General features: G+C 35.5%; 2 protein-coding genes across 3 annotated transcripts; both read right to left on the reverse strand.

The window, feature by feature from the left end:
- Positions 1–3,730: 3,730 nt before the first annotated feature.
- Positions 3,731–5,939, reverse strand: LOC123875397 (hydroxymethylglutaryl-CoA synthase 1). The gene has a single exon (XM_045921204.1). The coding sequence runs from the start codon at positions 5,502–5,504 to the stop codon at positions 4,134–4,136; it is 1,371 nt and encodes a 456-aa protein (XP_045777160.1). The 5' UTR covers positions 5,505–5,939; the 3' UTR covers positions 3,731–4,133.
- A 1,800-nt stretch (positions 5,940–7,739) lies between these two features.
- On the reverse strand, positions 7,740–21,953 carry LOC123875398 (alpha-N-acetylgalactosaminidase). Of its 2 annotated transcripts, XM_045921207.1 has the most exons (11): positions 18,843–19,103; positions 14,077–14,139; positions 13,012–13,160; positions 12,259–12,433; positions 11,552–11,726; positions 11,117–11,199; positions 10,157–10,318; positions 9,680–9,892; positions 9,189–9,320; positions 8,358–8,430; positions 7,740–7,900 (listed from the first exon to the last, which is right to left on the reverse strand). In XM_045921207.1, the coding sequence occupies exons 3-11, from the start codon at positions 13,158–13,160 to the stop codon at positions 7,806–7,808; spliced, it is 1,257 nt and encodes a 418-aa protein (XP_045777163.1). In that variant the 5' UTR covers positions 14,077–14,139; positions 18,843–19,103; the 3' UTR covers positions 7,740–7,805. The 2 variants fall into 2 exon arrangements, with proteins under 2 accessions (XP_045777163.1, XP_045777161.1); XM_045921205.1 differs by lacking the exons at positions 14,077–14,139; positions 18,843–19,103 and adding an exon at positions 21,824–21,953.
- Positions 21,954–21,964: the final 11 nt, after the last annotated feature.

Raw genomic sequence — 21,964 nt, forward strand, 5'->3', positions numbered from 1 at the left:
AAATAGACTAGTAGTAGTTAGATAACTTTAATAATTTATTGTTAGAAAAATTGGATTATGTATTTCAATGGAAAGAAGAGACAATTAAAACCGGTCTTCAGTCTAAGAAAATAATCATCATCACAATCATTCCTAATGTTAATGGTAAATAATAATTCTCATGTATGCAAATGTTCAAATCATCAGTCAATCAATCATAAAATGTAAAAACATCGTTATGTGTGATAAATATTATTGTAAAAAAACTCAAGACCATCTCAAGACTAAATAAAAAAATAGTGGATTTCTATCTTTTCTTATTTACTTAAGTAATGATATGATTTTTAGTTTTTACTAAGCCGCTTAAATAGGGATGTGAGATGTACATAAATTACAATAACAAGCGGTAAGTATAAGTAAGTAGGTACGATAAGTTATTTCTAACAAGGACACGAATATAATAGCTTAAAAATCGGAAACAACCATCTTGAAATTATCTAACTCGCATCTACCCACCTACTCAATGGGCACAGTCAACGTTGTAAAATACACATAAAAGTATTATAGGAGCATAAAGTATTATATTTTAAGAGGAAAACTTCAAACTGTACTAGGTAGTACATACCTACAAATCACACTAATATTATAAAGGCGAAAGTTTGTGTGTGTGTGTGTGTGTGTGTGTATGTTTGTTACTCCTTCACGCAAAAACTACTGGACGAATTTGGCTGAAATTTGGAATGGAGATAGATAATATCCTGGATTAGCACATAGGCTACTTTTTATCCCGGAAAATCAAAGAGCTCCCACGGGATTTCGAAAAACCTAAATCCACGTGGACGAAGTCGCGGGCGTCAGCTAGTACAAAATAATGGACACGTTAACTTTATCAAAGTCATATTTTTATTCTTCTTACATTCATGACCTTATCGATTTTAAAAAAGCTTTCAGTTGTTACATCAATAATGAAAGACTTTTGAAAGTTCAAACCTACCTAATTTATCTAGTTTTTTTTTCTAATAAAGTACTACCTAATGGTGGATACTAAAAGCGGCAAAGCTTCAAAGACATGTCGATATCGCGTATGGAGCACCTTAGGGGAGACATTTAGGTCCCTTGTTTTATACTTGTAAAATAAATAAAAATGCTTTTAAATCGTAGGTACCTACTCAGGAAATCTAATCTCCTGTTTTCATTGGTTCACGTGTTCTTGGTGCAAACATTTAGTTATCGGCTATAATAATAATAATCATTTATTCTGAGCTTATGTTGAAATCCGCAACTTAGGTAGGTATCTCCTTATTGTATTATTGTTAGGTAGGACTTAAGTTTTTTTTAAATCCCGTGGCAACTCTGCATTTTCGTGATAAAAAGTAACCTTTATCAATTTCCGGGATGCAAGCTTGTAGCTACCTGTATCAAATTTCATCAAAATCGGTTAAACTGTTGAGTCATGGCTTGCTACACAGACAGATAGATAGAAAGACACACTTTCGCATTTATAATATTAACTTTTAAAAGTTTATACGCAATCCACAGGCGCAATCATTGGAAATAGAATTCGTCAATGCTGTCGTTAACCTTCTCAAGGTTCTATTTCGTGTTTTTGACATTCATGGTGTTTATTCATCCAATGGGTAGGTACAACTACGAGTATTTTTTGTTATACTCGTAAGTCGTACCTATGTAGTTGCACTAGGTATTTTCATAAAAAAAGACCCCCATCCAAACAAAGTGGTTCTGTCTGTCTCTTAACTTCCCCATCAAAGTACCTACCTACCTACAAAATCAGATGATTTCGACTGGTACAACTACAAAGATATCTAGCATCTGGGGAGGATAAAGTCTACTTTTGGTCCCGGAAAATCAGAGTTCCCACGCTATTTAAAAAAAGCTAAATCCACATGGACGAAGTTGCGAAATTAGGTTGAAAGTTGAAACTGTGGTTAAGATGATGACCACCTGTCCAGTGTCCACCACACATTGATGCTATGCTATGGGCGGGTTTATCGATCTATTTGGTGGATGTACCCTATATATGGTTACGAAATGAGGCACGACGGCTTTGGTTTTTTTTACCGCCGTACGATTAGTTCATCAGTCAAGTTTACATTTCTTTGGCTTTTAGCTTAACAGTAGGTAGGTAGTAGGTACATAATCATTTTACCAAAGCGGAACTTACTAACAAAGGTAGGTAGCCTATAATTATGGTGGGTGAAATTGCGCGAATTTGTTATTTTAGTTATTTATATAGGAGGTAAATAAAATTGCAATCATTGACTGCACATTACCCTTCCTTGTATAATGATATGATAGTTCAAAGTTAACAGAATTGTTATCAATTTGTGTGTATCCACTGCATTACGTCTACGACGCGAAGCACACTAACCGAATGAAATGGAACCCTCTTCATACCGAGTGAAGGCAACGTCTTTTTACATAATGGAATCAAAACCTATGGGGTAACTAGGTAGGTAGGTACTTCCCGTTGAGTTAGAATCATGAAAATATTTGACAGGTAGCACAATGGAAAAACCCGAAAACCGTGAATTTGTGGTTACATAATATAAAAAAATTGAAAGTTTTATTTCTTGTTCGATGGTACAGAACCCTCCGTGTGCGAGTCTGACTCGCACATGACAAATTTTTTTAGTGAGGATATTGATAACTTAAACTCAACTTTTAAGACTTTGATATACGGTCGAAATTTGATTGATACAGGTACCCTATACCTACTATATTTAGTGAAAACAAAACTCGGAGCATTCTGCTTTGAAATGAAACATCTTCCGACTAGAAAGTCTGGTTTAAAGTCGAATCAGCTACAAATCAATGCATACCTAACATATTATCATTTATGCATCGGCCATTTCTAGGTCAATACTCATCGAACGCAAAGCAAATGCTTTGCTAGAATTTATTAACATCACTCAGAGTTTACACGTGCTATTACTAAGCTGGTTGTAAGCTGGTCTAAGGCCAGGCACGCATGGCGCTTGACCAGCTATGGTTTGACCGCGCCGCCGCACAGCCTCAATCCATACTTAATATTATAAATGCGAAAGTGTGTCTGTCTGTCTGTCTGCTACGTTTTCACGGCCCAACCGCTGAACCGATTTTGATGAAATTTGGTACCTACAGACATGGGCTACATCCCGGGGAAGGACATAGGCTACTTTTTATCCCGGAAAATCAAAGAGTTCCTGCGGGATTTAAAAAACCGAAATCCAGGCGGGCGAAGCCGCGGGCATCCTCTAGTATATCATACGGCAATGTGAGTGCATGCACAATCGACAATTTAAACGTACAATTTTGTTTGATAAATCGAGGCATATTTGACCAGAAGGTCATTTAACCAAATCCTCGGTGCGCCTATCCTTTGTGTAGGCGGTTAAATTACCGGCGGTCAAATAGCCGCCTCGATATCATACGCAGTAAAACGACTTATTCCGTTTATCCACCCTACAAAAGCCACCCAGGGGCGTATACTTGGAAATGTTTGTCCGTCTAGCTAGTCTATCCACCCCGGACTAAAATCTAATTCACAAATACGCCATCATTACACTCAGTCACTGTCAGTGTGAATGGAGCCTAAGGCTAAATGTATAGGAAATTCAGGACATTGTTATTTAACCATCTTCAAATAAGGTTTTGCATGAATTGTTCGCGATTATCTTAAAAAGCATGAGCCAATTTAGATATTTTGTTAAATTACTCAACTATTGAAGTAGAAAAAATAAAACATTAAAAATATATCTTGTAATAGTGTATTTCTTTCAAATGTAACTTTTTATAAGAATTCCTCAAGCATAAAAATTATCATTGTAAATTACATTGATGAATTACAAAAAATCAGTTACAGCATAGATAGTTTTATTATTTTTATAAAGTGTAAAAAGTGGATGGAATAGTGTTGGAAAATATAATAATAGGTACTTCATAGTTCATACCAACAACAATAGCATACCTACAAACATAAAAGTTTTATACATTAAGTATTGTTTCTATAACAATGCTACATCCTTTAAGATAAAAACAACAATAAAAGATATATATATAACAGTTAGAATTAAGTTACGATACCATTTTAATATTTCTAACTATACAACCAATGTCCTACACCGACACAAAATAAACTAGAATAAATAAATGCTTCATAGTTTTCTATCATATGTACGTCTTCTTTGGTCATCTATTTTAACAAGGTAGTACGTACCAGGAAATAGTACATTTATAGGTCCTGAAGGTTCATATGGTGCTGTGTGATAATTTTCTGTTCTCACTTGCATAAGATCTGAGAATAACTGTGGTTCCACACTTTGCCTTTTGTCTAACATCGCAACACTTTCGTGTAAGGAATTGATAAGTTTCTCTAACTTAGAGCCAGCACTCATGTCATTACAGATGTTAATGGAATACATTGTTGAGGCTAGACCAGAACCATAGGAGAATAGGGCAAACTTCTTTCCTATCAGCTGATCTGCTGATTTGCTAACTAAGTATGAGACAAGTCCTCCATATAACGATGGGGTGTACATGTTCCCCACATTTCGAGCTATATTCAGCGATGGTTTAGTTTTCTCTTCAAAAAGCTCTTTGCTGTATGTCATAAATGCTTTTTCTACATCCCTATCAAAATATGTGTTAGCTCTTTGGTAATCTTTAAACTGTGAGAGTCCAGGGAACTGCTTTTCCCTATCCTCTTCAGATGCATTGAGAAAATCATTAAAGCTTACTCGGGCTAGGGATTTTTGCACAAGTTTACAGTATGGAGAATGGAACAACATGCCATCTAAACTTAATAGACCTTTGAAATTTGAGTCCACTTTCCTCATTTTCTTACAGAATAAGTTGTAACAATTATCTAGAGCACTGAGATAGCACTGTATAGATAACTTTCCATCTACATAAGGGAATTCTGAAGCTAAGTCTGGCTTGTAGAAGTCATATGCATGGGTCATGTACGAGGCACGGACTCCACAGTCAAAAACTAAGGGTGCGTCTGGCCCTATTAGCATTGCAACAGCACCAGCTCCTCCAGTAGGCCGCGCAGGGCCCTTGCCATACACTGCAATGTCACCTGCTACTACTATAGCTTTCCTGCCGTCCCACGATGATGATTCCACCCAATTTATAGCATTAAATAAAGCAGCCGTGCCTCCATAGCAAGCATTTGTTGTGTCGATTCCTTCAATGTCTGTGGCACCTTCATTTGCAAACAATGTCATGAGAAAAGTTTTAACACTTTTACTTTTATCTATGATGGTCTCAGTGCCCACCTCTAACCTCCCGATGTCATGTAAATTTAAACTATTCTTCTCAATGAGCCGATGAAGTGCAGTGAGGCAGAGAGAGTTTATGTCCTCCCTGTCTGAACAGAACCCCATTTTGCTCTGCCCGAGGCCGATTGTGTACTTTCCCGCAGCCACCTCGTCAAATTTTTCCAGTTCCTCTTGAGCGACGTATTGCGATGGGAAATATATTTCCATGGCAAGAATGCCGACATTCTCGACTTTACCGCCCATCGTTACGGTAATGCGACACGTTTATAACTTTCACGGTCACGGTAAGCGCGTTTATCAGCCAAGGAATGTGTTAACTGTGCGATGCGACTGAACAACTGTCGCCCGCCGCGTCTTGCACCACACTCGACCGACCCCCTCGGCTCACGGCTCACTCGTTTGATGGCGACGTCAGTCCTTCGTTACCAGCACGCGATGCTCGTACCATTGACCTACTACGGGACTAAATACTAACCAACTTTCCTATACTCTTACGTGACTTGATAACGTTAGTTACGTCTGTCGTATTATTTATCGTATACAAATATCGTTGTGGTACCTACTTAACGAAAATTAAAACAATATCACTGTTACCTACTTCATTTTAAATATCTCAGAATTTTATAATCAAATCATTTCAATTTTTATAATTTTAAAGACAATGCGGCACCGGCCCAACTTTCATTTTTATCTGTCAATGTCATTCGGACTTTGACACTTTCTCAAAGTTTTGACGTAAAAGTTTGGAAATTAAAAAGTTCATTTCATGGAATTCAAAAATCATAGAGTTTCAGTAGCAAGGGGTAACTTTAAAAATATGTTAAATATTACGGGGCGATGATTCAATGGAAAAAATGGCATAACTAATTGATTTATATGTTAAAAAAACCTGCAACAAGTAAAAAATTATTGTTATCAGTACGACAGGTACCACTTGACTTCGATCTAAACTAATTTTTGTTCTCATTCGTAGACCTAACTACTGTTGCGAATTTATCATCTTTTACGGTATTTATAGCGGTTTCGCCCTGGTCTAGCAGTGAACACTGTTATAATGTTTTTCTCTCACGGTATATTGCAATGTTCTAGCTCGGAAAAGAAATATTTTATACATCAAAAATATTATGATGTTCATAATATGCACGGAACCCTAAAAGAGCAAGGCCCGATTCGCACTTTTGTTTTTATTATAAACTTGGCATTTTTAGGGTCCCGTACCTCAAAAGGAAAAACGGAACCCTTAGAGGATCACTTTGTTGCCTGTCTGTCTGTCCGTCGTGTCTGTCAAGAAACCTATAGGATACTTCCCGTTGTCCTAGAATCATGAAATTTGGCAAGTAGGTAGGTCATAAAGCACAAATACAGTAATAAATCTGAAAACCACGAATTTGTGATTACATCATTTAAAAATAAAATTAAAATGTGTTTCAATTTTCAAAGTAAGATAACTATACCAAGTGGGGTATCATATGAAAGGGCTTTACATTCTAAAACAGATTTTTATGCATAATAGTTTTTGATTTATGCGTGAAATTGCTCATGAAATTAATGTGATGAAACTAATTTCACAATGTAAATTAACTAGTTATGGAACTTATTCACATTTAACTTGAAACGTCGGGGTTGAATATACATAATATTAATAGGTAAGTATATCGCGAATCGCGATATTCTACTCAAAAAATATGATAAGTTTTCGTTGCAAGAAATGAAGACGAGTCTAGAATACAAGAAGTAAGTAGTTATACTGCTTTGCCACAGCCTTGAATGAGTTTTTTGAGGTTCTCATGAATGACGCATAAACTTTTACCTGTAGTTATAACGGTCATCGCGGGCCCCAACCTGCGGTTTGTCCCACTTGTACCCATAACCCGTTCTAAAATATTGACCATCTTATGGTGAATAATGGTTTAGAATTCGGATCTTTCACCTGATTATGTGCCGAAATAGCTTTTTTATTATCAACATGATCCAGAGCCCTACTTTACCATCTAAAAAAGTGCAATTGATAAGGAGATAGGTAGGTTTCTTTCTCTATATCTTATTTCCTATTATAGCTTAGCGTGAGCACTTCCTTCCCCTTCCTTCCATTTTAAGGATAGAATTTGATAGAGAGTTTATTTTGTTGGGATAATAACCCAGAACCTTTCGAATAAGACTCGATTAAGAATAGAAATATACGATTTCGACTTGGTTAGACGATTCAGATGTTACTCGTAAGTTGAAGGTATTTCGTAAGTTTATTATCCACACAATATGCCGTCGGGTTCTGACTTCTGCGGTCTACCGACGACGGGTTTTAAACCCGGCAGCAATCCATTGATTCACTGTTTATTTGATGACCTATCCATTTAGGTATCCAGCACGCAATGATTGTATGCGAAAAAATATATTATCTTTTCCGATTTTGAAGTCGAAGCGAAAAATCCGACCTCATTATATTTACTTACCGTAATAAAATAATAAGTCAATATGTTGTTAATTTTTTTATTTATTTTGTCTTATTTTACGAACTACAAATTATATTTTATTTGTTCCTCTAAATCAGATTTTGTTTACGGAGTAATTTTTCTTCTGATTTTGACTTTCTTGTAGTATTTCATTTGATTTCTTTGGTACGAACTTGAAGTATTTTACACCTGTAAAGATAGAATAATAAAGATAGAATAATATATCAATATTATCATTATTCTAACCCATCGTCGGTCCACTACTGAGCACGGATCGTCTCTCATAATAAGGAGGAGAAACAAAGTTCACAATGCTGCTGCCATCAGCATTGTGAACTTTTGAAGATTGTGAAGCACTGCTGGTGCAAGGTGCAAAAGGCAGACATCACACACTTTTGGGAATATTGTGGAGGACTCTTACGCATGGGTTTCCTCAGCTATTTTCTTTCACCGTTAAAGCAAGTGGTTTTAGTTACAACGCAAATACTTAACTACGAAAAGGCAAAAATACGCACTAATGTTTTAGCCTAAGACGCGTTGTGATGTGTCCTTCGCATAGGTTTTGGGACGGCATTCCAATAATTCGTTAAAATATTTCAATAATACTTGTTTTTTCTCAGTGACACTTATAGTACCCACTACTTACCTAACGGATTCACTCTTGTGCTAAATTCACCATCTGGTCCGAAAGTACGATCTGCGTCTTCTTTATACAAATCCTGTAACAAAGATAATTGAACAAATTGTAAAAAATTCCACGCCCGTTCAGATAGATTGACTCTGAGAGCATCACAGGGTAGTTTATAGGGTTCCGTACCTCAAAAATAAAAACAAACCCCTTATGGGATCACTTTGTTGTCTGTCTGTCTGTCCATCTGTCGTGTCTGTCGAGAAAACTTATAGGGTACTTCCTGTTGACCTAGAATCATGTTTGGCAGGTAGGTATTAGGTCTTATAGCACAAGTAAAGGAAATAAACCTACATTGCAGGTTTGAAAAATACTATTTTAAAACTACAAGATAAGGCAAATGGTTATTGGCATTGGATTGTGTTTTGATACTACAATAAGTTTTTGCTAGCGTTCTGGTTTCTGCTTGTATCGGCTTGCGCTTGGCTGCAATGAAACCAAACTATAGGAGATGAGGCAGCCTAAGGTGCAGAGCCTATTCACTCTTCTTTTAAAGGTGCCAATATTATACATAGCTAGTGGGAAAATCCATTATATCCATACATCCGGTATTCCATATTCTAGCAGTGTGAAATGAGAAAATTAACGTTATTTCAATGGGCTAAAACTCAATTTTTTTTTTAATAATATGAGCAAAATTTGCTCTGCTCTGCCTCGGTAATCGGTATATCTGAACAGACCCTAAAGAGCTTGTTTTGTCTGTTGGGAAGCTTGGGCCAAGTCTTAGTAGCAGTAAAACTTCAAAACTAGAACCGCCAAGCGATTTTAGTGCATCGTTACGATATTTACCTGAACTTCATAAGCCTGTTCCGGTATATCCATAGCTTCGAAAGACGCTTTGATGACGTAAGGGGTCCCATCGTCGCGTCTGTTCACAAAGGCCAACGCATACGAGCCATCCGAAAGCTCCCTCCTCCATATCTTAATGGTCAAATTAAAACAGTATAAGTATAAATAAACAGAAACATATAAATAAGGCACGAGGTAACTCTATATCCCGTATAGTAGAGTGGAACTGTCACTATTTAATGGGAAATTTATGCATTAGCATTACCATTAATAGTTAATTAGTGCTGGCATGGAAAATGTACCTAACACATGTTGAAAATACATGTCCATTAAGATACACAACAGGTCTGCAGATGACAGTCATTCCGGCTCAAAACTCAACATGATAATTTAGCTTATAATAAGTAGACCATACTCAAAATGACGGCAACGTGCTAAGAAATACATCCAATCAAAAGGGTAGTTTATTAAAGATGTATAAATGTACGTACCTCACATCGCGATCCATTCCACACCCTCAACCCCTGTTTCCCCAGCACATCTTGGTCTATAGCGATAATGTCCCGGTTGAGCAGAATCTCCTTGAACTCAGGCCGGATGGTGGCCAGGTCGACGCTCATGAATAATGGGGCGGCTAGCATTGACCAAATGGCCATCTGGACTTTCGCCTGGTCTAGTGATAATCCGTAATTGCCTATTATTAGCTAAAAAATTAAAGATGTTATTGGTAAAAAATAAAATAATTGTGATACCAAGTGACTACTAATAACCACTAATACCATATCTGGATCGATGAGATATAATATAATTGACTAGAAGAAATAGAAGCTAGCTATATTGGTCACTACCATATTGCAGAATTCGAAATCGATTTTTCCTTCGAAAACGATCTTGCACCATTAGTAATACAGCAAATCTGCACTCTGTAGTAGAATTTGGATTTTGGAGATAATACCACTTATTCTCACCATATCTGGGTCGTTCCAGTTTCCAGGACCAGCGTATTTAGCAAACGTGTCCTGGTTCTCAGCAAACCAGGTCATGATGGTGCTTAGAGAACTCCAGGAGTCCTGAATGTCATCCCAGTTTCGCCACAGGTTGCAATGCTTGGCGATGGAAGCATAGTCCGGCTACAAGAAAACAAATTTGACCATATTACAAGAGTATCGGTCAAACAAAACAATATCCATAGGAAGTTATATTTTGTAAGAAATTCTGGCATTTCACAAAAAGTTGAAAACATATAGCAGGGAACTTTTCTAAATTGACACAAGGCTTAGTTAGATCAACAAAGACATCCAAAAATGCGCTCCTAGAATTATTATTACATAATTTTGTAATCAAAACTCCCTGATTCCTAAATAAGTAGGATTGCCAGGTGCCCCGTATTTTATTACGTGCCCGGGTATGATATTGCAGAAACCCGTAATTGCAAAAATAAAATACGGGGTAAATAATACTCCCGTATTTTGACGTTTTGTCCAGTAGATAGAATATTTTCCTTGTGCTACAATGCGTAAAACCCGCGTAGCCGAAACCGATTCAATAGTGATACTGTGAAGGCGAAATTACAAGTTACATGTAATTTTAAGATTTTTAAATATTTGTGTCACAAAATGAAAAGCTGTTTCTTCAAACAATAATAAGTAGATACTTAAAAAATATTTAGGGTATGTAAAACACTATCTCCCGTAAAAAATCCAACCCCGTATTTTTGACGCTGAAATAATTCGTCATCATCAAATCGAGAAATGGCAGGTGGCAACCCTATTCCTAAATTATTGGGCTTTCTTAATTTTACTTATTTCTTGGTTGTAAATCCCATATTGAGTAGGTAAGTCTAAATCTTTTCCTTAAGTTCGATTTCTGCTGCTCTAGTTTCTAAATTGTTTGAATTAATTTTCATTTATTTTGATTTCAGATCTTACCTCTTTTTGATAGGCAGGCCAACTGCACGAATATACCATGGGGCGTCCAGACTCGTTCATCAGTTTTCCAAAATGTGGATACCCTGCATGACATATTGAATAACTACATTAAAATGAAAGACCTAATACTAATAATAAGTTGATAATAAAACATTATTAATAACGTGATTTTTTTATTAACTTTCGTAATTGTTACAACTTAATATAATTGAAACATTACACAACACATCATAAGATTTGAAGCTAGCATAAGCATTTAGGTAGAAACATAATTACTGGCAGGTCATCATGAAAAATAAGCACTGATTGATTACAATTAGAGTAAGCAGTGCTTTTATGGCTCTATAACTTGCACGCCACTGCATACATCCATACATGCGGACGGAGTCGCCTGCACTCGTTGCTTGGGTATAAAAACCTCAAGCAAATGCTTACCAGTATCCATTTTCGCAATATCTATGTAACATCCGTCAAGTTTTATATAATCAACATCCCATTCAGCAAAAGTTTGTACATCGATTGCCTCATAGCCCAGAACGCCAGGGTAACCCATACAGGTCATGTTGCCATAGTCCTGGTACAACGCGAACTTGAAGCCTTTGTCGTGAAGCTGGAAAAACTGACAGGTTAATTTCTGAGCCCGTAAAACTAATAAGTATAAGAAAGAATAAAGTGGTCAAACTTCTAGGAATTGTGTCCTAAAACAAGAAACTCTTGTGTATCTTTAGATAATAAAATCCGTACAGCCACTGCCATTTTATTATAGTAATAAGTTTTTTTTCTAGTAGTTATGACTACGGTTCCCACAGAAATCATTTCTATGAGGTACTGGGTATATCCTTAGGTATAGTCCACGACAGTTTGAGAAGGCAATCGGGGTATGAGGCGGGGGGACGCCCCGCACGCCCGCACGTCACCCGCACTCGCCCGCATCGGGAGCTGTGCGGGTGTGCGGGGCGTTCCCTCCCCGATTGCCATTTCAACCTGTCGCGTACTATAATATGTACATCTACCGTGGCATTCTACACGAAAATTACCTACCACCGGTATACTTAAGTATGTGGTTAGAGTAAGCATCTGGTAAATTTTTCAAAACCTTATCTTTTCAAAGAAGTGCCGTTAAACTAATTTTTTCAACTTACATAATCAGCAATAGCTTTCATGCCGTTCGGAAACCGTTCCCGGTCGGGTACCAGTCGATCATTCTCATCGCGTTTTTTCTCCAGCCAGCAATCATCAATTCCTACGTAATTGTAGCCAGCATCCAAATAACCTTCGCTAAGCATTATATCCGCTGTGCGTTTTATAAGAGCCTCACTAAAATTTTAAGAGAATTAAAATAATTTCTCTTTGTAAAAACAATCAAAGCCTTTTTTGCTGCATTTATCACAAATTGATATATAAGTGATAAGTGCCACACAACACAAGCTTTGGAGATTAAAAAAACGGACTAGGTACGCCTGCGACAATTATAGTCGCAAATACCTATTTCGCTGCTACACGTTCAAACGTTTAAATGCCATTAAAGGCAGCCTAAGCCTACCGATGAGATCTTAGGTAAATCAAATCTATATCTACATTTCTACACAGCTATCAGTAGGTAGGTATCTATATTTAAAAATGCCACTGATGGAATACTTTAACATTGACATAATATAGGGTACTAGCTACTAGATAAAGCCTGACACCTTCAATGCATTTTTCAGGTACGTTTCAACTCGTGGATGAATGATGCGCGTATGCTTAAGTAGAATATGAACGCACAAACATTACTAAAACCTATTATGTATAAGAAGATGCCTTTCTGCTCCTTCAATCGAAGGAACTAACACAAACAAAAACTTTGATCGCTTAACCAATTATTATCATTATCAGTGATCACTAATCACCCTTACCTTATACATTCATTAGGATATTGTTTACAATCCGTGATACATCTGAACCTCTGCCAAGTCAACCAGCCCATCGGCGGTGTTAGTGCTAATCCATTGTCAAGAGCCACAGCACATGAAACTACGCCCGCAAAAACTAAAAATATCTGCATCTGTAAAAAATTAATGCTTGTATTAATTACTTTCACACTTTAATAGGTATTATTAAAAAAGAGGATAAAAGAAGCTACCCTAACGGATAAAATCTGCAATGAAGAGATTCACAGGAGGACCAAGGTCATTAATATAACCAAAACTAGTAGCAAGCTGCAATGGCAGTGTGGCAGTGGCAGGCCATGCCTGTCGTATAGGCACATAGACTGGAGTGGAGACCACGTTTACGGAGGACATGGACTGATGGAGTAAAGAGACTGGCAGGATTCAGGAAGTACCTGGATGAGGAAGGCTGAGGACTGGATGTAGTGGCGCTCATTAGGGAAGTTATTGTCCAACAGTGGAGTCCACAGGGTGACGATGATGATGCATATTATAAATCCGAGTTCTGTCTGATTATTTGTTTGATACACCTTTTACGCTTCAACTACTCCAACTACTTACTAAAAACGCGTAAGTGCTTGCACCCCAAAGACGGATATAGGATACTTTTTATCCCGGGAAATGAACTAGTCCTAATTACATACGTACCAAGTCGTGTGCACGTAGCTTTCAGTAGTTGTAAGTTGTTTAGTGCCAAAATATGTATGATCGGCACTATGAAAATAGCAGGCGCTATAAAAAGTCAACGTTTTAAAAAACTTGTGAATTGGTCAATAGAATTAACTAGCATCACACTCTCAGAACAGTAAAATTATTATGTTTATGCTTGGTGTTAAATAGAACACAAGAAAAATATAGAGTGAATAGATATTTGTGATTATAATATTTAAACTATAAAATTATTTAATTTCAATATTATTATTCAAATTAAAACATAATTTTTTTGGACGCTATTTTTTAATTTGATTTAAGCGTTTTAAAAAAGATTTAAATTTAGAAAAAAAGCAAATGTTATCATAGGTAGGTACATACCTTGGTTATGTTGGCTGTGTAATGGTGTCAGGCCCCCATAAAATCACCCACAGTTTTAATTAACACGTTCCCTGCGTTACGAGAAGTATTTTGTCGTATTTGAGTTCCGGCCTGTGCGGCAGCTAATTGTCCTTGTCTTACGCCTGGTGCGCGGGTGGATAAACTAAGTTCCCATACACGAACAAAAGAGATAACTATATTCCCGACATCCTTGCTTTATATGTAATCAGTTTTCTATAAAAAAATGTACGGGAAGTATTTTTGCGTAACGCGTAGAAATAAAATTATTTTCCTCTGATGCGGCACGGGAACTATTTGGACGTACCTCTCCACCCCGTACCGCACTGGCGTGCGCGCACGCGGCGCTCCAGTTTGCACTAGTGCGGTGCGTAGTTGAGACGTCTCCACGTTGCTATTTGTTGTCACGCGCGAAGTGCGAAAATGAAACGATCACGTAGGAAGCTTAATATGCGTACAGCAATAAAGACAGAAGGTGAAGAAGCTAGAAATAATGTTGTCCAGTGTAGTGGTTCCAGTCTGACTAGTTCTCAAAAACCGAGTCCGATTTCAAAAAATCCATCGCCAGCGAAAAAAAAAATTCAAGTTTTGCATAGTGTGACAATTAACAAGAAGCTTGATTCACTTATTAGTGATCCGGAGGTGACTTGTACTCAGAAAACAATGCACAAGAAATCGAACTCAATTTTCACAAGTCCTTCGACAAGTAAACAATTTTGTGTTTTGGAACAGGTACAAACCAACGAAAATGATATCACTGAGGCTGATTCGATATCCTTAGACAACATTTCTATAAGTAATTTGATACCACCTCTAGAATCACCTATGAATTCTAAGGTTATGACTGAACTGCTATCGACACCCAAAAGTAAGAAAACAAGTAAGCTATTTTCACAGTTTAATACACCATCGTCTTGCACGCCCACAAATACGGATGGAAACATTCAAATTCACCAAACACCTACGTTGTCTACAAAACGGAAGGGCGTTCTATTTGGAGATTATGACGATAACTCCAATAATGTCAGTGTAAACTCACCGAGCACTCCAAAGCAAGTGAAATTCACAAAAATGAGATCAGATAACAACTATGATGATATATGTTACCCGGCTATACATAACGAAAGATCGCCTAGAAGTGATGATGACATTGAAAGTTTACTAATACAACATAAGGTTTCAACTGCAGCTGACGAAGAATCTGATGAAGAAATATTCGATCAAGTACCTAGAAAAACAAAAAACTTGATTACTACTCAACATCTACCTGAAAAGAAAAAAACCCCATTTATTACTACAGAAACAAAACTTTATGAAGAGCAGAAGCAACTAGATCAATCCAGTACAGAGAACACACAAAACATAGAAACTAATAAAAAAATTCTTTCACCTAAAATTAGAGATAAAACTCACAAACCACCCAGCTTTGAAGTAAATGTAAGAATTGAGCAATTTTCTTCTGATGTATCCTCGTCTTTTGAAGATAGTAACTTAGATTCAGAGGATGGTTCTGATACATTTGATGAAATATATGACAGTGAATCTGAATCAAGCGCTTCTATTGAAGATGTTGATAATGAAGGGTCTGAGGAATGGGTTGATATTTCAAATACAAATGCAATAAATTTTGAACAGTATTTACAAAGAAGCCAAATAAATATTCCACCAAATATACAACTAAATGAACCCCTTGATTACTATAAATTATTTGTTAACAAAGAACTTATTGAAAAAATGGTGGTGGAAACTAATAAGTATGCTGCGGAATATATAAGTTCACATGACATTAAGCCAAAGTCTCGCGTAAAAAAATGGGTGCCAACTACTTTTGAAGAAATGGAAAAGTTTATGGGTGTGTTAATGGTAATGGGTATCACTAAATTGCCTCAAGTGAATTTGTATTGGTCTAAAAAGAAATGCTATCGAAATGAGTATATAGCAAACCTTATATCTAGAGATCGTTTTTTGCTACTTTTGAAATTCTGGCATTTCAGTGACAATGTTGATAAAGGAGACAAATTATATAAGATACGAAATGTACTCGATATATTGTTGAAATCATTTACTGAAGTATTGAAGCCTGGAAGATTTATGGTTATTGACGAAACAATGATACCATGGAAAGGACGCCTTATATTTCGCCAATATATTAAAAACAAAGCTCACAAATATGGCATCAAGTTATATAAATTGTGCACACCTGAGGGTTATACTTACTCAGTAATTATTTATACGGGAAAAGATGACGAAAAATCAGGATCAGGACATGGATATGATGTCGTATTAAAACTAACTAAGAATTTATTAGAAGAAGGCCGAACTCTCATAGCAGATAACTTTTATACTTCAATTACTTTAGCTGCAGAATTACTAAAAAAGAAGACATTTCTTTGTGGCACTGTGCGAATTAATAGGAAAGGACTGCCAAAGACATTCATAAGCACAAAATTAAAGAAAGGACAAATTATTGGATGCATGAACCAAAAAGGCGTTAAAATAATTAAGTGGATGGACAAACGTCCTGTTACAATGTTAACTACCGTCAAAGAGCACAGTGCTACTTTAAAAGATACTGGAAAACTATCACGTGTATCTAAACAGCCAATCATGAAGCCAGCGTGTGTAATAATGTACAATGAATGTAAAAAAGGTGTAGATTTTAGTGACCAAATGACCGCCTACTACTCAACTCTCTTAAGAGGATTAAAATGGTTTCGCAAGCTGATGATGAGTCTGTTATTTGGAACTTGCTTAGTGAATGCTTGGCTTATACATAAAATGAAAAATGAGGACCAAATAACACTGTTAACATTCCTGGAGTCTATAATTCAATCTCTTACGAAGATATCTTTTACTGACTCGCACAACAACGAATCAAAAAAGCGAATAGCTCACACTTTAATAAAAGCAGAAAAATTTAAGAAATGCCATTTTTGTTATAAAGATTTGAGAAAAGAATTTAGCAGCCGTGAGAGTGATAAAAAGGTAAAAAAAGTTCGCACTTATTGCCAGGATTGCCAAAAACCAATGTGCTTAGACTGTTATAATAAAGTACATGACAAATAAGCATAGCATACCTATCATTTCATGTATCATTTACATTTAATTAAATTTAAAAAATAAAAAAATATAAAATATAAAAAATAAAATAAAAAAATAAATAAATGAAGATATAAAAAAGATTATACATATATGTATGGAAAAAAAATAACATTTCAATGACTAAGAGTGTTCTTTGAGTTCCTTATATTTTTGTGATAGTTAAAATACTTAATAAAAATATAATTTCATATCATAACTTAATACTTTAGTCAATCATGCAAAATTTTAAAATTAGGATGAAAATATGTTGTTTGTTACATAGGTACTTAATAGTAATTGTTTTGTTCTTTTATTTAGACTAAATATGCGATCGTACTCTTATTCTTACTCTCAAAGTTACTTCAATATATTCTTTGTCATTGTTAGGATAACCAAAAACCAATGTGTGTGCTATAATAAAATACTTACTTGTAAATTAAGAAATTAAAGAAAAATAGGTATATAAAAAGTAAGAAATATCTCAAAAACTAAGAGCGATGTTTAAGTTCCTTTTATTCTGTGATTTTTACAAAAAAGGTTATTAAAATACTTAATGAAAATATTATTTTATATTAAGTATCTACTACTTTTGTTAATTAAGTAAAATTTAATGATTAAAATAAGGATGAAAATATTTTGTTTGTTACATACATAAAGATAATTGTTTTTATTTCTCATTTTATAATTTCTTTATTATTTTTCTTGTCATCAATCCTGACGATTGCCAAAAACCAATGTGTTTAGACTATTTTAATGAGGCACATGTAAAATAAGCAATTAAAATTAAATTAAAAAAAATTATGTTAATAAAGTTAAAAAAAAAGTAATTAAAAGTTGATTAGATACTTAAATACTTAGCAAAAACATAATTTTTAAAACTTAAGTACTTAATTTTTTTGTCCAATTAAGCAAGACTTTATAATTGAATAAGATTTTTTTTGTTACATACTTACTAATAATTGAGGAGGTGAAGAACAGAAGGTGAGATTTATATATTTGGGCTATGTGTAAATGTCACCTTTTGTTCCTAATCTTCTCAATTGTATTGTTTTTATTTTTTTTACTTAAGACTAATATAATTTGTTAGCTTGCTCTCGTTTAATAGTTTCTCCACTATATTTTTTGATTTAGCATGCTTATGATTAGTAAATTGATCTCAATAACTAAGTCTGATCTTAAGTTCCTATTATATTTGTTTTTTAAAAAACAGGAATTTGTAATACTGTTTTATTTTCTTTTTGTTTTTAATGATTATTATTTTGTTAATTATGCATGTTGAAATATTAATAAATATTATTTCAAGTTTATGTCGCCTTTTCATATTTTACGAGTGTACCTCATCACTAGCGTTCTATCTATTCTACGCGGCACGGGAAGTAATTTCCCGTAAAATCACCGATTTTGAAAAATGCCTATAACTTTTAAAATATCGTACGGAATCCCGGGCGACGCCAACTGTATATACACAAGGATATAACCTATCGATTCGTTCAAAAATTTTGTACTTGCGATGAGTTTCCATGTCTCCAAGGACCTTTGAAGTCAGGACCTGATACGGGAAAATGAAGGTCGTAACGCACAGCTGGCATTCTTGCTACGAGAAATATATGACTCGTACAGCACTGGCAGTAAGTCTTAGTCTAGCGCCAACGCAGTGAAGGTGTTAAGGAAAATAATATCGATAACAAACTATTTTTATTATTTGTATAATTTATACCTAGATGTTATTCTTTGATTATAGACCCTAACTGAACGGCGAAAAGTTCAATCTTGTATTAATACTACAAAATTAAACTATTTATTAGTTTATTAAACTCAAGTAGCCACCCGTCCTACTTTTCTAGGATATCCTGATATGTCAAGAAGTCGTGAATAAATAAAAATCAAATAACAGACGAACGCTTTATAAATCGATGTGTATCTCTTTTAACACGAACAAATCTGGTTATTTATGTAAAGAGGCTAAATCTTATCGTATGCAGGTCAAATTGTAACCGATCGAAACACAATCAGTTTAGCTAGCATTGTAATTTGACAGTTCATATTATGTGACAATCGCAATCACCTCTGATATATCGCTGCCTCTGATTGGTTGCCACTATCTCACAATTGCCTAAAGTACGCTTAAATGCACAATTGCAGCAAAAAATCTTAAATTCAGCTAATAACAACAATTGTAACTGTCTGCTTGTTCTTCTTTATTGACCACTTACATTGACCATGGTCATCACGAAGTGACGTCTTTAATTAAGCGGAATTTTCATTACGAAATTAGTCGCACGACACGTCTAATTTCGTTATGCATGCATTATGAAATTAGACGTTTACACGTGCAATTGATAATGAAATTAATGTCGTGAAACTAATTTCGTGCCACTAATTTCGTAATGTACCTAAATGCCGCTTTAAATGCCGATATTATTAGGCTCATGAGCTTTTTCTTCCTGCTTTAGATTAAATTTGCTGTGGGAGGTTCATTGTACGAGTGTACCAAGCTGTCGGCCAGCATGGAGATTGTAGCAATGTGATACCTAATCACACCTATTGTCGTGCTAAGGGGGTTGATATCTTTTTAGCACGCGAGATAGATATCTAAGGCGCGAGCTGAGACGTGTCATCTTGAAGAATCTAGTGCTGTAACTGACCTAGTTAGTAGATATGGATAAGATTATTATCAAAAAATATGTAGATTATCGAAAAATCAATCTGATGTAGCTTTAAAACTCGCACCAATAGTACCTATTACTTAGATACATTTCAGCAAAATCCGTAAGAGCATAGAGCAAAATACTCGTAAATACTTGGGCCAATTTAAAGTTAAAGTAGTCATAGATGGATTGGATGCACCCCCCAAGTCTGCCAATTCGCATTGGGCTAGCGTGGCAGATAATGGCCTGAACCCTTCTCACTCTGAGAAGAGACCCGTCCTCAGTAGTAGGCTGGCAATGCTTTAATCATGATACATATACTCAGCCGACTAGTCTACACGGTTGAGATTTTAGAGTTGCTGCAGTTGCAGTGGCAGTGGCCGAAATTCCATCAGAAGATTATTGTTTTTATATCCCGATTTTTTACATGTTGCATCATTATTATGGTAACCCTTTATACAACTATGCAGACTGCAGAGCTGATAAGGCAAAATTTTCTGACACGGTATGAAGTTAAAATATTAATTACGTAGGTACATTTCGTTTCATGCGTTTTATTTAATTTTAATTTGTACTAATCTAGCCTTAAAAAGTCACTACCCATATTATAAAAGCGAAAATGTGTTTGTTTGTTTGTTTATTGTTTGGAAAAAAAACATAATGATTCTGATTGGTCGAATAAAAGTGGATGAACTATATTTATTGAATGGTATTAAAATATTAAAACGCCAAAAGTAACTTCCGCACGCGGATTGTTAGAATTTTACTGACGATAGGTACGCTATATCTATCTCGGAAAATGCTTTCATTTTCCGAGTTCCCATGGGATTTTTAAAAACCTAAATCCTGTCGACAAAGTCGCGGGCATCAGCTACTATTAAGTAACCGGGTAGATACGTAGGTATGTCGTGAAACATAAATTTGTTAAATTCTTATTCGATAAAAATTTGTGTATGGGTGCCTACGTAATCAATCAGTCAAAGCATACCATAATAATTACGTTAATCACAGTGCCTCCATGCTGTTACGTACTAAAAGCATCGATAAGTAAAAGTATACGTAGGTAACTACCTAGTGTAAACCTACCTATTGTGTTTTTATGTAAAGGCTTGATTTAATTTAAATACACTGGAATACGGCGCTAATCTTATATCCTAATTCTCTAAGTAGCTTTAATTTTAAAAAAAAACCCGGCCAGGTGCGAGTCAGATTCGCGCACCGAGGGTTCCGTACTCGGGTATTTTTCCCGACATTTTGCATGATACATCAAAAACTATTATGCATAAAAATAAGTAAAAAATCTGTTCATTAAAATGTACAGATAAAGCCCTTTCATATGATACCCCACTTAGTTATCTTACTTTGAAAATTGAAACACATTTTAATTGTTTTTTTTAATGATGTAACCACAAATTCACGGTTATTGGATTTATTCCTTTACTTGTGCTATAAGACCTACCTACCTGCCAAATTTCATGACTCTAGGTCAACGGGAAGTACCTACCCTAAAGGTTTTCTTGACAGACACGACGTACGGACAGACAGACAGACAGACAGTTTTTTGGTAGTTTGGTACTTGGTAGGTACCTGGACGACATTGCAGCTAGTATTGCTTCTTTTGTGCTTGGTGTCAATCGATCGAGACACTCGAGGGTAAATTGGACAAGCATTTCTAGCTGCCGAAGAAGTTGCTTCTTTATAGGCGATGTCTGCTAGTGAGGGATGTTTAAGATAGTTGGCACCGATACGCTACCAAGTCTAGCGATGATAGCCCCAGTATAAAAAATATAAGTAGGTATTATTATTGATTTGAAATAGGTGTACAGGCAACATTACTACAAAAAGGTAAAATACAAAACTAAAGCCAAAAACCTACCTAGGTGAAGTACGCATCATGCATATAAAATAAATTAAATAATACTTAAAGTGCTTATTTCATAGTTCAGCGACCTCATAGTTCATACACGTAAAATAGTAGTAAATTATATTGTCTTACATACCATCACTCCCACACAACAATGAAGATTTAGAGAAGATAAATTCTTTAAATCTCAGTAGTTCAGTACGCGTAGGCTTTATACAATTTCGTAATTTAATTCGAGTCTCGCGCCCGTGGTCAGTTTATAAAATTCAAAATTCAA

The sequence above is a fragment of the Maniola jurtina genome, chromosome 20 (assembly GCF_905333055.1).
Source record: "Maniola jurtina chromosome 20, ilManJurt1.1, whole genome shotgun sequence".
Taxonomy (NCBI): domain Eukaryota; kingdom Metazoa; phylum Arthropoda; class Insecta; order Lepidoptera; family Nymphalidae; genus Maniola; species Maniola jurtina.

What these genes read in the sequence shown, in the direction of transcription:
- LOC123875397 (XM_045921204.1), bottom strand. Translation starts at nt 5,504, where the DNA reads ATGGGCGGTAAAGTCGAGAATGTCGGCATTCTTGCCATGGAAATATAT.
- LOC123875398 (XM_045921205.1), bottom strand. An exon ending in TGAAAGCTATTGCTGATTAT is followed by an intron (nt 11,727 to 12,258) that starts GTAAGTTGAAAA and finishes CAGTTTTTCCAG; the next exon opens with CTTCACGACAAAGGCTTCAA. An exon ending in AACAGGCTTATGAAGTTCAG is followed by an intron (nt 8,431 to 9,188) that starts GTAAATATCGTA and finishes TCTTTGTTACAG; the next exon opens with GATTTGTATAAAGAAGACGC.